This window comes from Salvelinus fontinalis, chromosome 6 (genome assembly GCF_029448725.1).
Source record: "Salvelinus fontinalis isolate EN_2023a chromosome 6, ASM2944872v1, whole genome shotgun sequence".
In the NCBI taxonomy this organism is placed as follows: domain Eukaryota; kingdom Metazoa; phylum Chordata; class Actinopteri; order Salmoniformes; family Salmonidae; genus Salvelinus; species Salvelinus fontinalis.
In genome coordinates this window covers 34,528,854-34,546,579 of record NC_074670.1, presented here as the reverse complement: position 1 = coordinate 34,546,579, position 17,726 = coordinate 34,528,854, and the positions used below count along the sequence as shown (strand labels likewise).

The 17,726-nt window shown below is 44.2% G+C and overlaps 1 protein-coding gene across 1 annotated transcript in view; it reads right to left on the bottom strand.

Annotated features, from left to right (window-relative positions):
• The window catches only part of LOC129857726 (uncharacterized), a 37,455-nt gene that overhangs the window by 10,094 nt on the left and 9,635 nt on the right, over window positions 1–17,726 (bottom strand). The window contains exons 4-7 of the mRNA XM_055926239.1: window positions 12,687–12,745; window positions 8,052–8,150; window positions 7,559–7,721; window positions 6,795–6,865 (exon numbers count right to left, since the gene is read on the bottom strand). Coding sequence (XP_055782214.1) covers window positions 6,795–6,865; window positions 7,559–7,721; window positions 8,052–8,150; window positions 12,687–12,745 — 392 coding nt within the window. The remainder of the gene's footprint in view (window positions 1–6,794; window positions 6,866–7,558; window positions 7,722–8,051; window positions 8,151–12,686; window positions 12,746–17,726) is intronic.

Genomic DNA, 17,726 nt, shown 5'->3' with positions numbered 1-17,726 from the left:
TAATAAACGTCGTGCACACACACACAGGCTACAAACGTTCTGACATAGACAATTACTCACAACCAATGAGAGCCTATGGCTACCCTAAATAAGGCTCCCAATCAGAGACAACCGAAATCAGCTGTCTCTAATTGGGAACTCATTCAGGTAACCATAGACTCTCCTAGACAACTAACCATACATAGACAACACTAGACACATGTACTCCACACAAACCCATATCCTATACCCAACAACCCCTTTACCATAAAAACACCCAAAACCAACAAAACACAAACATTCCCCATGTCACACCCTGACCTAACTAAAATAATAAAGAAAACAAAGAATACTAAGGCCAGGGCGTGACAGCATGCCTATTTAAGATGGTGAGGTAGGCACATTTAAAGAATAACCAGGCATCCTCTACTGATGGGATGAGGTCAATGTCATTCCAGGATACCCCGGCCAGGTCAATTAGAAAGGCCTGTTCGCAGAAGTGTTTTAGGGAGCGTTTGACAGTGATGAGGGGTGGTCGTTTGACCGCAGTCCCATTACGGATGCAGGCAATGAGGCAGTGATCGCTGAGATCTTGGTTGAAAACAGCAGAGGTGTATTTGGAGGGCGAGTTAGTTAGGATGATATCTATGAGGGTGCTCGTGTTTACGGATTTGGGGTTGTACCTGGTAGGTTCATTGATAATTTGTGTGAGATTGAGGGCATCAAGCTTAGATTGTAGGATGACCAGGGTGTTAAGCATGTCCCAGTTTAGGTCACCCAGCAGCACGAGCTCAGAAGATAGATGGGGAACAATCAATTAACATATGCTGTCCAGGGCACAGCTGGGGGCAGAGGCTGGTCTATAGCAAGCAGCAACGGTGAGAGACTTGTTTCTGGAAAGGTGAATTTTTAGAAGTAGAAGCTCGAATTGTTTTGGTACAGACCTGGATAGTAAGATAGAACTCTGTAGGCTATCTCTGCAGTAGATTGCAACACCGCTCGCTTTGGCAGTTCTATCTTGGCGGAAAATGTTATAGTTAGGGATGGACATTTCTGGGTTTTTGGTTGTCTTCCTAAGCCAGGATTCAGACACGGCTAAGACATCCGGGTTGGCAGAATGTGCTAAAGCAGTGAATAAAGCAAACTTAGGGAGTGGGCTTCTAATGTTAACATGCATGAAACCAAGGCTTTTAAAGTTACAGAAGTCAACAAATGAGAGCACCTGGGGAATAGGAGTGGAGCTAGGCACTGCAGGTCCTGGATTAACCTCTACATCACCAGAGGAACATAGGAGAAGTAGGATAAGGGTACGGCTAAAGGCTATAAGAACTGGCCGTCTAGCACGTTTCTGGGCACTGTCTCGTTCCTGACCTTATTTCCTCTGTTTAGTCTTTGTTTAGTTGGTCAGGATGTGAGCTGGGTGGGCATTCTATGTTTTGTGTTTCTATGTTGGGTTTATTGTTTGGCCTAATTTGGTTCTCAATCAGAGGCAGGTGTTTGTCATTGTCTCTGATTGGGAACCATATTAAGGTAGCCTGTGTTCACTGTTTGTTTGTGGGTGATTGTTTCCTGTCTTTGTGTTTCTCTGCACCAGCTAGGACTGTTTCAGTTTTCACATTTATTGTTTTGTTACTTGTAGTGTTCACGTTGTAAAGGACCCTGGGCACAGCCAGGGGAACATCGCCGCCCCAAAGCAGAGCTGGAGGGGGAGTGTGGCGAAGTCAGGTAGGAGACCTGCGCCAACTTCCCGGGCTTACCGTGGAGAGCGAGAGTACGGGCAGACACCGTGTTATGCGGAAGAGCGCACGGTGTCTCCTGTACGTGTGCATAGCCCGGTGCGGTACATCCCAGCTCCACGTATCGGCCGGGCTAGGTTGGGCATTGAGCCAGGTGCCATGAAGCCGGCTCAACGCATCTGGTCTCCAGTGTGTTTCCTCTGGCCGGTGTACATGGCAACAGCCTTACGCATGGTGTCCCCGGTTCGCCAGCACAGCCCAGTGCGGGTTATTCCACCTCCCCGCACTGGCCTGGCCACGGGGAACATTCAACCAGGTAAGGTAGGGCAGGTTCGGTGCTCAAGAGCTCCAGTAGGCCTTCACGGTCCGGTCTATCCGGTGCCACCTCCCCGCCCCAGCCCAGTACCACCAGTGCCAACACCACGCACCAGGCTTCCTGTGCGTCTCCAGAGTCCAGTACGCCCTATTCCTCCTCCCAGCACTCGCCCAGTGGTGTGTGTTGCCCTTAAATCATGAGCTACCCCTCAGTCCGGTGCTGCCCCTCAGTCCGGTGCTGCCCCTCAGTCCGGTGCTGCCCCTTAGTCCGGTGCTGCCTCTTAGGCCGGAGCTGCCCCTCAGTCCGGTGCTGCCCCTCCGTCCAGAGGCGCCCATCAGTCCAGTGGGGTTAATTTGGAGGGTCGCCGTTAAGAGGAGGCCACGGAAGCGGGGGTTAACTATGGTGGGGTGTGGACCACGTCCAGCGCCAGAGCCGCCACCGTGGACAGATGCCCACCCAGACCCTCCCCTATAGGTTCAGGTTTTGCGGCCGGAGTCTGCACCTTGGGGGGTGGGGGGGGGGGGGGGGGGGGGGGGTACTGTCACGTTCCTGACCTTATTTCCTTTGTTTAGTCTTTGTTTAGTTGGTCAGGACGTGAGCTGGGTGGGCATTCTATGTTTTGTGTTTCTATGTTGGGTTTCTTGTTTGGCCTAATATGGTTCTCAATCAGAGGCAGGTGTTTGTCATTGTCTCTGATTGGGAACCATATTAAGGTATCCCGTGTTCACTGTTTGTTTGTGGGTGATTGTTTCCTGTCTTTGTGTTTCTCTGCACCAGCTAGGACTGGAAAAAAGCCGTTACAGGCACGATAGCATAGATTCAAGGCATAATGTACATCTGATGCAGTACTCTATAACTCTCCTTCTTGGTCAAATAGCCCTTACACAGCCTGGAGGGCTGAGGCTGGTAAAGGCTGGTAAATCTAATGAACTTATCCTGGGCATTAGAGGTAACTCTGGGTCTTTTTCTACATTTTGCAACGTTACAGCCCTATTCTAAAATGGATTGTATTTTTTAAATTCGTCAGCAATCTACAAACAACACCCCATAATGAGCAAAAATATAAGTATTCAGACCCTTTGCTGTGAGACTCAAAATTGAGCTCAGGTGCATCCTGTTTCCATTGATCATCCTTGAGATGTTTCTACAACTTGATTGGAGTCCACCTGTGGTAAATTCAATTGATTGGACATTATTTGGAAATGCACACACCCGTCTATATAAGGTCCCACAGTTGACAGTGCATGTCAGAGCAAAAACAAAGACATGAGGTCGAAGGAACCGCCGTAGAGCTCTAAGAAAGGATTGTGTCGAGGCACAGATCTGGGGAAGGGTACCCAACAATTTCTGCAGCATTGGATGTCTCCAAGAACACAGGGGCCTCCATAATCCTTAAATGGAAGAAGTTTGGAACCACCAAGACTCTTCCTAGAGCTGGCCGCCTGGCCAAACATGGAATCGGGGGAGAAGGGCCTTGGTCAGGGAGGTGACCAAGAACGCAATGATCACTCTGACAAAGCTTCAGAGTAGTGATGGGCATTCCGGCTCTTTTCAGTGAGCCGGCTCATTCGGCTCAGCTCACCAATAAGAGACGGTTCTTTTGGCTCCCAAACGTCTCTTTAAAAAAAACATGTTTTGTATTTTTTCAAGTCAAACAGTTTGTGATAGTTTGACTATGATTGGTGTAAAACAATTCTAATTCAATTATTAAATGAAACCATCTCTACCTTAACCAGAATTTATTTAAAAAGCATTGGTTTGTTGTGAAAAAGAATGCTATTAAACATTTGCATTTAAAGTATAACTTTTGAATGTATATAAACAAAATGCATATAAATCTAACCATTCAAAACAAATACAATCTGAACAACATAATAATAGAATATTGCACCATATCAAAAAATAAATAAATAACAATGTGCAAAACTGAGGGCATCCGACTTAAAACATTAAACTGGTCCCTCTTTTCTCTCTCTTCTTTATTGCCATGTTATAACCAGCAGCACACAGCAATGCTGACCATATTTTGCTTTTGAGCGATTTGCATTCAGAAATGCAAGCTGCCTCACTTTCGAGGGGCTAATGCGGTTTCTTCTTTCAGTAATTATTTGTCCCGTTTTCGAGAAGACCCTCTCAGAGGGAACGGATGTGGCTACTATGCAGAGTCTCCCTGTCATGACTTTAGTAAGCCGTGGGTAGACAGAGGCCTTGTTCTTCCAGCAGCTCATAGGATCTGCAGATCTTTGAAGGACAGGCTCCGTTATGGCACCAGCTGAGGGATTCCTTCGTGCTGCATCCCCAGTTGCTCTCTCATCAAACAGCATCCAAACAGCAGATGTTTGTGGCACCACTAGTGGTGCTTCTGCTCCATCTGCTCCCTCTTATTCCTGTTGCCCTGGTACCTGAGCCAGCTGACTGCTGGGGCTGTCCCTCCCTGCTGCTGAAGTTATTCTATGAAGAGCCTCATCAATTACTCTGGCATCAGTGAAGGCTAACTTCTTAAACCTGGGGTCAAGTGCAGCGGTTTCTGAAAGCACGTGATTATATTCCATTCTGTGGAACTTTCTGTCCATTGATGAACATAGTGTGTCAATCAACTCTGTCAAATGTCCTGTGGTTACATTTGCTTCTCTCTGGCAGCTGGCTGTGATTCGCTGCAGACCCTTACACAGGAGTATCATTTTTTGCGGCTGTCAAATAGCTGATAAGAGAGAACAGTAACTTATTAGTTCAGGTTCATGTTTTGCCTACTGATACTACATTCTCCTCTACTGCCCACATACATATATAGTACTGGATTAAATTATGATGTAGTAATAACTGCCTACTGTATCTCTCTCCACTGATCTCAACAGGGAACTGCTCAAAGGGTTCCAGGACTCTGCACGCCACCTCCCATTCCTCTTGGGTCAGAGCATCAACAGGTGCATTGACAATGGTCAGGGTAGAGATGATGGCATCCTTTGACTCAAGAAACCGCTTCAACATATAAAATGTTGAATTCCACCTTGTAGTGCAGTCGTGTTTAGGCCTCAGCTCAGGCATCCCCATCTGGCGTTGCGTAGACTTTAGTTTTTCAGCACCTATTGTGCTCCCGTAGAAGTATTCCAAGGCTGCTTTCACTTTGTTCACAGTGGGCTTCATCACCTCCAGAGCATCTCTAACAATCAGGTTGATTGTGTGGGCAAGACATGGATGAGGGTTCCATTTAAAAATGCTCATGGCTTTGGTTATGTTAGCTGCATTGTTGCTAACACAACAGACCACTTTTCCATCTACTTGCCATTCTCTGGACACTCTCAACAGTTCGTCTGCCAAGTTCTCTGAGGTGTGTCTGTCGCTGAACTCTAAGCAGTCCAGAAGACAGCTAGACATCAAAAAATCTTCAATGAAGTAACATGTAACCGACATGTAAGAAGTGGTTATCCTTGATGTCCAGCAGTCAGCGGTAAGGCAAACTGCAGTCGCTTTTTGGACTCTTTCCCGCACTGAAGCCTGTGTGCTCTCGTACAGTTGTGGAATAAATGAATTTGAAAGGGTTTTCCTGCTTAGATTTGTGTACATTGGATTTAGACTATTGCTATAATTTCTAAAACCTCTGTCCTCCACGATCGAAAATGGCTGGAAATCGGTGGCAATCATTTTAGCCAATGCAATATCAATTTGGCCTTGTTTTGTTACAGACATAGACTTTGGGCATAAACTGGTCCATAGAAGACTGCGTTGCTGTGGGTCACGGAGTAGGCCTACTTGACTGAGTGGATATATCTCCACGTGTGGAGGTGCTGGCTCCACCACTATCACTAGCAGGCCCGCTAGTTTCTTGAAGCTCCGCTACAGCTAGCTTCACAGTTCGCATATGCTGGTGTAGATTGTGCGTAGAACCGGCTTTATATGAGATTTTGTTTTGGCAAATTCTACACTGTGCTTTAACATTGTCTACATTATTAAAATGCATCCAAATGCTACTGTGCTTCCGACTCATTTTCCAGCTGTTGTTTTCACAGTTTTCCTCTCTCTCAACGGCTTTGGTTCCTTGGTTTACACTGCGTGTCTGATTGACAGGAGCAACAGGTGAGGCTGTTAGTCTGAGCAGATAGTCAGAACGAATGTGTGTGCGCTTGAGCATTTAGGCCTATATCATTTATTTTCTTTTTTTGTTCTTAGAATTAGTTAATTCTATTCATTTAAATCTTTTCATTATTCATATCTTAATTTTTGTTATATTTTTATAAATAGATTCGGCTCTTCTGATATGCGAGCCGGTTCTTAGAGCCGACGACAAACAGATAGCTCACTGAAGACGGGACTACCGGGCATTCATGCAGTTGAGCCCTTTTCCGCGTTAACATCAACTCAGTGATTAAACAGTGTTGCTCCTTGCTGAAACAAGCAAGGTGTCTTTGGTTGTCTAGACAACTCCCCCTCCCTGCAACAGCAGCACGGGAGCGGAGGAGAGGAGAAAATGTGTCTTTAAGACTATTATAATGGTGACCGCTGTCACTTGCCTGAACAATAACTATTATCCAAAATTCCATGACCGTCACAGCTCTAACACACACACACACACACACACACACACACACACACACACACACACACACACACACACACACACACACACACACACACACACACACACACACTCCCAGATTGCCCGTTTAATGTGTATATAAATGTACCCTAACATATTGGGAAATTTACTATTGTAGGCCTACATCAACCTGAGAACATCAAGTTGCTGCCCAAAAGCTAGTTCTTACATCGGTTGGTTCAGCAGTTGTAGTGGTGGCTGCTGCTGTTGTTGTGGTGGTGGTCATCATCACTGTAGTCACTGGAGGAACAAATAAAATAAGTATCTTTGAGATGACTCATGTCTCAATCTTGCACTGTATATAGTGCATTGTACTTTCATGCTCATATAATACAATTCAGATTTAATCAAAAATAAATAGCACGTTTTACAGATGTGTTGAAATGAAAGGAATAGTGATAAGATGCTATGCATTGTCAGAAAACGAATAGTTCAACAGACCAGCAGATATAGCTCAGCCCCATACAGTAACAGTCTCCCAATGTGGTGGTGATACATGTAAGCATGGATCCCTCACAGTAAAATACAGGGTTTTTACAGGCTCACCAATTCTAACACAAAGGACACCATAGTACGGTTTGACTTTGACTTTATTGAGTCTTGCACACAGTTTACAAGGAAACTGAAGAATTGCAGAATAGCATAGAAAACAATCATAATGCAGGGCACTTAGATATCCCCCAAAAATGTATGGAGGGGGCTAGTCCCTTAGGTATTTTTTGTGTTTAATAGACAGGATGGCTAGAGAAGAAAGTAAGGAGGAGAGAAGGTGCTTGAGCAGTGGGACAGATTTGAACCCATGCTCTCGGAGGTACACAGTGCATGTGATCCAGAGGCAGTGGTTTAAACCAGTGGACCACCGTAGGCCACAGGACATTGGTTTTCTTTATTGTAATTTTTTTTTGGGGGGGGGGGGGACTAAAAACGGTTTACCTGTTGTAGTGTTTGTGAGAACAATGGAGGCCAGGGTAGAGCTAAGACAGCCAGTGGAGTTGCAGCATCCCATCGAACAGTTGGTCTGAGTGTCGTTGACACAGGCATTACTGCAGGAGGAACTGCAGCCACCGGTGTAAGTCATGTCTTCCTGTCTCTTCAGCTGAGAAGGTATCACACACATTTTGTTAGCACACTCTTAAAAGCAAATACATTTAAATGTTTTGTTATTGTTCAACAAGGGAATAAAAGATGGAGTTAGAACCACATTCCGGTATAGTTGTTACAAATGCAACTGACTTAAAATAATAAAAATTATGTGAAACTTTTAGTATTAGGGCCAGGAAGATCGCATCTAAAATAGGTGTGACGTGAATTAATGACAGCAGATGCAATATGAACTATAGCATGCAAAAGTTGCATGAGAAATGTAAGTACATTTGTATTATTCAAATTCAAAAATTCTGCAATACACGCATAGCGCATACTGTACCTCACAGAAGGTGATGTTAGCGTCGCATGAAACAGAAGTCATGTTCATGTACACATCGTAGCAGTCTGAGGAGTTACAGGAGAACTGGCGACAGGATATCTTTGAGAGAGAGAGAGCGAGAGAGAGAGAGAGAGAATGAGAGAGAGAGAGACAATCAGATACTGAGCACCGCATCTATGTATGATTTCTCTAAACAGTCAAACAACAGTAATTTCGGATTGAATGAAGTACTACTTAGAAAGTCTATACAGCATACATCAAGTCTGCACTACACAGATCAACTGTACTTATGTGTCATACTCCACAATAAAGGGTGCATAAAGGAGGACTTAAACAACTTAAAGGGCATTACTAAATGTGACATAACTGGCTAATTCCCTCAAAAACTGTGCTTTATAAAGGGTGACATCGTGCATGCTAATTGATGTGAAATTGCTTGTTGTCACGTTCCTGACCTGTTTTCTGTTGTTTTTTGTACGTGTTTAGTTGGTCAGGGCGTGAGTTGGGGTGGGCATTCTATGTTATGTGTTTCTATGTTTGGTTAAATGTGTTGCCTGATATGGTTCTCAATTAGAGGCAGGTGTTTGACGTTTCCTCTGATTGAGAACCATATTAAGGTAGGCTGTTCTCACTGTTTGTTTGTGGGTGATTGTCGCTGTGTCTGTGTTTTGTTGCACCACACGGTACTGTCTCGTTCGTTCATTCGTTTTTCCTGTTCGTGCATTCTTCGTTATATGTAGTTCTCATGCTCAGGTCAGTCTACGTCGTTTGTTTGTTATTTTGTAAATTATCAAGTGTAGTTCGTGTCAGTGTTCGTCTTGCCTATTAAATTCATTATGTCTACATACCTCGCTGCGTGTTGGTCCGATCCATGCTCCTCCTCGTCTGAGGAGGAGAACGAATATGACGACCGTTACAGAATCACCCACCAACAAAGGATCAAGCAGCGGGGTAACGGGCAGCAGCAGCAGCAGGACCAGGAGAAATGGACATGGGAGGACGAGGTAGACAGAAAAGGACCCTGGGCAGAGCCAGAGGAGTATCAACGCCCCAAGCAGAGCTGGAGGCAGCAAAAGCAGAGAGGCGGTGTGTCGAGGAGCTAGCTCGGCAGCAGGAGCCGGATCTGGGTTACACCACTTGGGAGGAAATAGACAGGTGGTCGGTTGACCCAGGGAGAGTGCCGGAGCCCGCCTGGGATTCGATGGAGCAATGTGCAGAGGGATACCGGCGAATGAGGTTAGCACGACGACGCGGTAAGAAGCCCGTGAAGAAAAGGGAGTGTGGCGAAGGCAGGTAGGAAACCTGCGCCCACTTCCCATGCTTACCGTGGAGAGCGGGAGTACGGGCAGACACCGTGTTATGCGGAAGAGCGCACGGTGTCTCCTGTACGTGTGCATAGCCCGGTGCGGGTTATTCCACCTCCCCGCACTGGCCGGGCTAGAGTGAGCATTAGGCCAAGTGCCATGAAGCCGGCTCTACATATCTGGCCTCCAGTACGTCTCCTTGGGCCAGTGTACATGGCACCAGCCTTACGCATGGTGTCCCCGGTTCGCCTACACAGCCCAGTGCAGGTTATTCCACCTCCCCGCACTGGACGGGCTACGGGGAGCATTCAACCAGGTAAGGTTGGGCAGGCTCGGTGCTCAAGGGAGCCAGTACGCCTGCACGGTCCGGTATATCCGGCACCACCTTCCCGCCCCAGCCCAGTACCACCAGTGCCTACACCACGCACCAGGCTTCCAGTGCGTCTCCAGAGCCCTGTTCCTCCTCCATGCACTCTCCCTGTGGTGCGTGTCTCCAGCCCAGTACCTCCAGTTCCGGCACCACGCACCAAGCCTCCTGTGCGTCTCCAGAGCCCTGTACGCACTGTTCCTTCTCCCCGCACTCGCCCTGAGGTGCGTGCCCTCAGCCCGGTACCTCCAGTTCCGGTACCACGCACCAGGCCTATAGTGCGCCTCGAGAGTCCAGTGTGCCCTGTTCCAGTTCCCCGCACTAGCCTTGAGGTGCGTGTCTCCAGTCAGGTACCACCAGTTCCGGCACCACGCACCAGGCCTACTGTGCGCCTCAGCAGGTCAGAGTCGGCCGTCTGCCCAACGCCGCCTGCACTGCTCGTCTGCCCAGCGCCGTCTGAGCCATCCGTCTGCCCAGCGCCATCTGAGTCATCCGTCTGCCCAGCGCCATCTGAGCCATCCGTCTGCCCAGCGCCATCTGAGTCATCCGTCTGCCCAGCACCATCTGAGCCATCCGTCTGCCCAGCACCATCTGAGCCATCCGTCTGCCCAGCGCCATCTGAGCCATCCGTCTGCCCAGCGCCATCTGAGCCATCCGTCTGCCCAGCTCCATCTGAGCCATCCGTCTGCCCAGCGCCATCTGAGCCATCCGTCTGCCCGGCGCCATCTGAGCCATCCGTCTGCCCGGCGCCATCTGAGCCATCCGTCTGCCCCGAGTCGTTAGAGCCGCCAGCCAGTCAGGAGCTGCCAGAGCCGCCAGCCAGTCAGGAGCTGCCAGAGCCGCCAGCCAGTCAGGAGCTGCCAGAGCCGCCAGCCAGTCAGAAGCCGCCAGAGCCGCCAGCCAGTCAGGAACCGCCAGAGCCGCCAGCCAGTCAGGAGCCGCCAGAGCCGCCAGCCAGTCAGGAGCTGTCAGAGCCGCCAGCCAGTCAGGAGCTGCCAGAGCCGCCAGCCAGTCAGGAGCTGCCAGAGCCGCCAGCCAATCAGGAGCTGATTGAGGAGGAGGAGGAGAACGAATATGACGACCGTTATACTTGTCTTGAGGAAAGCTCCCAGATAAGGCATTAAAAGGATGGTAAAGCGGACTACATGTATCATGAAACAATCTCTCCCACCAAGTTACTTCATTCCTCGGTGCCAACATGCACAGACACAAACATTGGCCCAGTCACCATCCCCTCAACCCCCTCACTCACACCCACACCCACCAACACACACGCACTGTGGTTATGTACACTCAGTGGTAGAACTGAAAAAAAAACTGTCTGTATTCACTTATAGTTTTTTTCAATCACTTTTCAGATGTAAGGGGGTGCATTTTCAAAACACTGAGTAATACCCATTATCTTATGTTCAGAACCTTTCATTGTGCATTAATTGGAGTTGAATACATATTTAACCCCTGAGTCATACATGCAAAAGTTTTTCATGAAATACCATAAGAACATTTAGTTTAGTTTAGTTTAGTCAGATAATGATAGACTCACCGTTTAGTCATTTTATCTAACATTTAATCCAACAGCAAAAAATACTAGATACAATTTTCAAAGCTGTTCTTTTTAGTAGATGGTAGACGGTAAATAATGGTAAATACCATTTTCCATACAGTGTTTAGCTAGCAAAGTTTACGGGATTAAAAAAAAAATCAGTTGCAGTATCCTTATACAGTACATGAGTCAAATAAATAATCAGATATCAGGGTAGAATCTATTGTAAAGCAGCAGCCTACAGTAAAAAGGTATTTGTGTAGCACTGTGTGTGAATGCCCATTTCTGCCCCATGCAACATTGTACAAGATCACCTTTTCTATGTGACTTGTCAACTAATACAGTATGACCTGTCTCTCTGCTGGAGAAAATGATTCAGGTTACAGTGTATCAATGAAATGTAGATAATGAGTGGGATATATTGCTATACAGTATATGAAGGGTATATTGTTTCATTGGTTCATTTAATCTTGTAAACTACACATTTGCAGCTAAAAGCTGAATTGCAGAATAGGGCAACAGATTAAAAAGGAAAAATGTACATTGACATAACAATTAGGTAGATTAAAAACAAAGAAATTGATGTTGATGGTGATGAAGCCAGCTCTGAGAGTTCCGTCACAACAGAGTGTACCCACTTATGACAGAGACTGGGGCTTCTGATAACCGACTGGAGTTAGGCTAGATGATTTGATGATGGTGATGCCAGATGATCGATGCCAGATGATGCAGTTGGCTTGCTGGCCCTGATGTCGTCCTCAGCTCAACATCTCTGTAGCCTGGACTTAGTACTCCTCCACAACTAACGAGTAGCACCCACTTGGGTGATGCCTCTGAAGCTGCTACAGCGCAAAAAAGTTCACCACACATCAGTCCACATCAGCCATCCCCATTTCCAAAATGCAGTCCGGTCTCGTTCGTCAAGAAACCGGTGCTTAGTGAGATCTTTTAAATGCAAACATTCGCTAGCTAGGTATAGCCAAACCACACCAGTAGACTTGCCATCAGTCCTTCAACTCCATGGGTGAAAACAACCAGATATACCCAATAAACACTAAATGACTTAGCAAAAACAAAAAACACTTAAAATCATCAAAAATATGTACAAAATATAAAGAGCTCTTTGTTTAGACTCCCTTACGGTGCAAAAGAGGCGCATATCAGCAAATTCAGCTGAATTATTTTCTAAAACAATTTGCAATAATTCCAAGGACTATTTACTTAGTGGCCTCATGAATGATGTTGAGTAAAAAATCTGTAATGAAGGTTGCTATTAATGATACTGCAACATTCACAAAGGTGTCATGATTGGTTTCATAAAGGTGATATAGATGCATTATGCATACCCCCTTCAAATAAAGTGTTAACATAATATCATATCATATATTAAATCTACTAGACTACTAAACTACTAGACTCACCATGGTCATGCCACTGGTGCCCCATGAAGTGGTATTGTCCGTGCTTGTGGTTCCACTACCTGTGTTAGCAAGGACAACATGTAGTGTGAGACCAAAGTGGCAAAATAATATATCTACCGAATATCCTGAATGATAATTCATAAAACAATCAGCATTTTAAATTACCCGCCATTGTATTCCCTGAGTTGTCAATGGTTACACTTCTTGAAGTGGAGGTCATGGCTGTTGTCATTGAACCTATACAGTGGCTTGCGAAATTATACACCCCCTTGGCATTTTCCCTATTTTGTTGCCTTACAACCTGGAATTAAAATAGATTTTTGGGGGTGTGTATCATTTGATTTACACAACATGCCACTTTGAAGATGGAAAATATATTTAATTGTGATACAAACAAGAAATAAGACAAAAAAACAGAACACTTGAGCGTGCATAACTATTCAACCCCTCCCCCCAAAGTCAATACTTTGTAGAGCCATCTTTTGCAGCAAATTCAGCTGCAAGTCTCTTGGGGTATGTCTCTATAAGCTTGGCACATCTAGCCACTGGGACTTTTGCCCATTCTTCAAGGCAAAACTGCTCCAGCTCCTTCAAATTGGATGGGTTCCATTGGTGTACAGCAATCTTTAAGTCATACCACAGATTCTCAAATGGATTGAGGTCTGGACTTTGACTAGGCCATTCCAAGACATTTAAATGTTTCCCTTTAATCCGCTCGAGTGTTGCTTTAGCAGTATGCTTAGGGTCATTGTCCTGCTGGAAGGTGAACCTGCGTCCCAGTCTGAAATCTCTGGAAGAATGAAACAGGTTTCCCTCAAGAATTTCCCTGTATTTAGCGCCATCCATCATTCCTTCTATTCTGACCAGTTTCCCAGTCCCTGCCGAAGAAAACCATCCCCACAGCATGATGCTGCCACCACCATGCTTCACTGTGGGGATGGTGTTCTCAGGGTGATGGGAGGTGTTGGCTTTCCACCAGACATAGCGTTTTCCTTGATGGGCAAAAAGCAACATTTTAGTCTCATCTGACCAGAGTACCTTCTTCCGTCTCCCACATGCCTCTTGGCGAACACCAAACATGTTTGCCTACTTTAAGCAATGGATTTTTTTCTGGCCACTCGTTTGTGTATGGCTTAAAGTGGTTCCATATTCTTTTCATTTTTTAATAATGGATTTAATGGTGCTCTGTGGGATGTTCAAAGTTTCAGATATTTTTTTATAACCCAACTCTGATCTGTACTTCTCCACAACTTTGTCCCTGACCTGTTTGGAGAGCTCCTTGGTCTTCATGGTGCCACTTGCTTGGCGGTGCCCCTTGCTTAGTGGTGTTGCAGACTCTGGGGCCTTTCAGAACAGGTGTATATATACTGAGATCATGTGACACATGTGACACAGATTGCACACAGATGGGTTGTATTTAACAAATTATGTGACTTCTGAAGGTAATTGGTTACACCAGATCTTATTTAGGGGCTTCATAACAAAGGGGTGAATACACAACTTTTCAGTTTTATTAACTTTTTTTTTGTTGAAACAAGTAATTTTTTAAAATTTCACTTCACCAATTTGACATGAAATCCAAATAAAAATCAATTTAAATTACAGGTTGTAATGCAACAAAATCGGAAAAACGGCAAGGGGGATGAATACTTTTGCAAGGCACTGTATTGGATGAATTAGAGATAGAGGTAGCCGTATTAGCAGTATGTTGAACTGTGGTAGCTGCCAACATGGTTGCTGAGTCCGATTCCATTGTAGTACTCATAGAAGAAATGCCAGACAACCAGGGTTGGGGAGTAACGGATTACATGTAATCCTTTACATGTAAGGGATTACAAAAAAAAACAAAAAAATCGGTAACTGTAATCCGTTACGTTACCAACAAAAATATTGTAATCGGATTACAGATACTTTTGAAAAACGAGATGATTACTTCTAGGATTACTTTTAAATTCATAAAGGACGTTTGCAAAAGAAAATCTTTGACACTTCTTTTTTTTTTTTTTTTTTTTTTTTTCAATCCCCCATATTTTTTTGGGTAAATATATATATCCATACACGTATGCATACATATACACATATATACATACACATACCTATATAGACATACATACTTTTTAAAAGAATATACCTTTATTATTATTCCCTGCAAACCCTACCACCGATCCCCCAATTGGAGTAAACTGATAAACATTTCGGTTTTTACCTTCAATTTATACATCTTATACACATTTTACAGACACAGTCTACTTTATAATAGTTCTCTCTTGTTTGTTCTTAGTCCTTCCTCTATTTCTGTTGTCCATCCAGTTTGATTTCCACTTGTAACTGTGCTATTTCACAAAAGCTCCGCACCTATACACATTTCACAGATCCCGTATGCCCTACATTGTTGTTCTTTGACACTTCTTATCGACATTTAAATCAGCAATGACAAAAAAAGTTTGTTCCACCAGAGCAAGTCTGACCACAAGTCAGAGACCACTATGATGACACACCAAATGTGTTTGATCGATCGCGGGAAAATAGGTTTTTGTAGGCTCCGGTCCAAGCTATGTCTTCCAATGGTGCGACTCCTGTCAGCATCCAAAGATTATCCAACTTGAATAAACGCTTGGAGGTAAGGATGACAGCAGTGGTGTAGTCTACGGGTGATACGGATATCACTTATTATTGATATCTACATAGCGCATTGATGTGAATCACACTGCCCCTCTCTCATTTAGCTATTTGCGCCTTACGGATTGTGGTTGTTGTGCATGGCTGTTCACAAATCTAAATGTGTATTTGAACCCAACAATGGTTAAATTCAAGAAGTTTAAGCTGCCTATCAATCATTGTTTTTGAAACCAGTGGACAGCCAGTGAAAAATGTGCTCTTGTAACAGTTGCATAGTGCAGATACCAGCCTATGAAATAAAAGTGGGGCTTTTATTGTTCAATCTAATTAATGCTGATATAAAAGGCCTAATGGACACATGCTCAAACTCACACACTTTTGATAGACTTAAAGGGGCAATATGTAGTGGCTACATACATTTTTGGACTTATAAATTATATATATATATACTGTATATATATCTATATATATACACATATATATACAGTTGAAGTTGGAAGTTTACATACACTTAGGTTGGAGTCATTAAAATTAGTTTTTCAACCACTCCACAAATTTCTTGTTAACAAACTATAGTTTTGGCAAGTCGGTTAGGACATCTACTTTGTGCATGACACAAGTAATTTTTACAACAATTATTTACACACAGATTATTTAACTTATAATTCACTCTATCACAATTCCAGTGGGTCAGAAGTTTACATACACAAAGTTGACTGTGCCATTAAAGAGCTTGAAAAATTCCCGAAAATTATGTCATGGCTTTAGAAGCTTCTGATAGACTAATTAACATAATTTGAGTCAATTGGAGGTGTACCTGTGGATGTATTTCAAGGCCTACCTTCAAACTCAGTGCCTCTTTGCTTGACATCATGGGAAAATCAAAAGAAATCAGCCAAGACCTCAGACCTCCACAAGTCTGGTTCATCCTTCGGAGCAATTTCCAAACACCTGAAAGTAACAAGTTCATCTGTACAAGCAATAGTACGCAAGTATAAACACCACGGGACCACGCAGCCATCATACCGCTCAGGAAGGAGACGCGTTCTGTCTCCTAGAGATAAACGTACTTTGGTGCAAAAAGTGCGAATCAATCCCAGAACAAAAGTTAAGGACCTTGTGAAGATGCTGGAGGAAACAGGTACAAAATTATCTATATCGACAGTAAAACGAGTCCTATATCGACATAACCTGAAAGGCCGCTCAGCAAGGAAGAAGCCACTGCTCCAAAACTGCCATAAAAAAGCAAGACTACGGTTTGCAACTGCACATGGGGACAACGATCGTACTTTTGGAGAAATCTCCTCTGGTCTGATGTTTTTTTTTTTTAACTGTTTGGCAAAATGTACTATTGTTATGTTTGGAGGAACAAGGGGGAGGCTTGCAAGCTGAAGAACACCATCCCAAATGTGAAGCACAGGGGTGGCAGCATCATGTTGTGGGGGTGCTTTGCTGCAGGAGGGACTGGTGCACTTCACAAAACAGATGGCATCATGAGGGAGGAAAATTATGTGGATATATTGAAGCAACATCTCAAGACATCAGTCAGGAAGTTAAAGCTTGGTCGCAAATGGGTCTTCCAAATGGACAATGACCCCAAGCATACTTCCAAAATTGTGGCAAAATTGCTTAAGGACAACAGAGTCAAGGTATTGGAGTGGCCATCACAAAGCCCTGACCTCAATCCTATGGAAAATTTGTGGGCAGAACTGAAAAAGCGTGTGCGAGCAAGGAGGCCTACCAACCTGACTCAGTTACACCGGCACTGTCAGGATGAATGGGCCAAAATTCAGCCAACTTATTGTGGGAAGCTTGTGGAAGGCTACCCAAAATTTTGGACCCAAGTTAAACAATTTAAAGCCAATACTACCAAATACTAATTGAGTGTATGCAAACTTCTGACCCACTTGGAACGTGATGAAAGAAATAAAAGCTTAAATAAATAATTCTCACTACTATTATTCTGACATTTTACATTCTTAAAATAAAGTGGTGATTCTAACTGACCTAGGACAGGGAATTTTTACTAGGATTAAATGTCAGGAATTGTGAAAAAGTGAGTTTAAATGTATTTGGCTAAGGTGTATGTAAACTTCTGACTTTAACTGTATATATACAGTACCAGTCAAAAGTTTGGACACACCTACTCATTCCAGAGTTTTTTTCTCTTTTTTTTCTACATTGTAAAATAATATTGAAGACATCAGAACTATGAAATAACACATATATAATATAGTAACCAAAAAAGTGCTAAACAAATCAAAATATATTTTATATTTGACATTCTTCAAAGTAGCCACCCTTTGCCTTGATGACATATTCATGTGGTAGTCACCTGGAATGCTTTTCAATCAACAGGTGTGCCTTGTTAAAAGTTCATTTGTGGAATTTCTTTCCTTCTTAATGCATTTGAGCCAATCA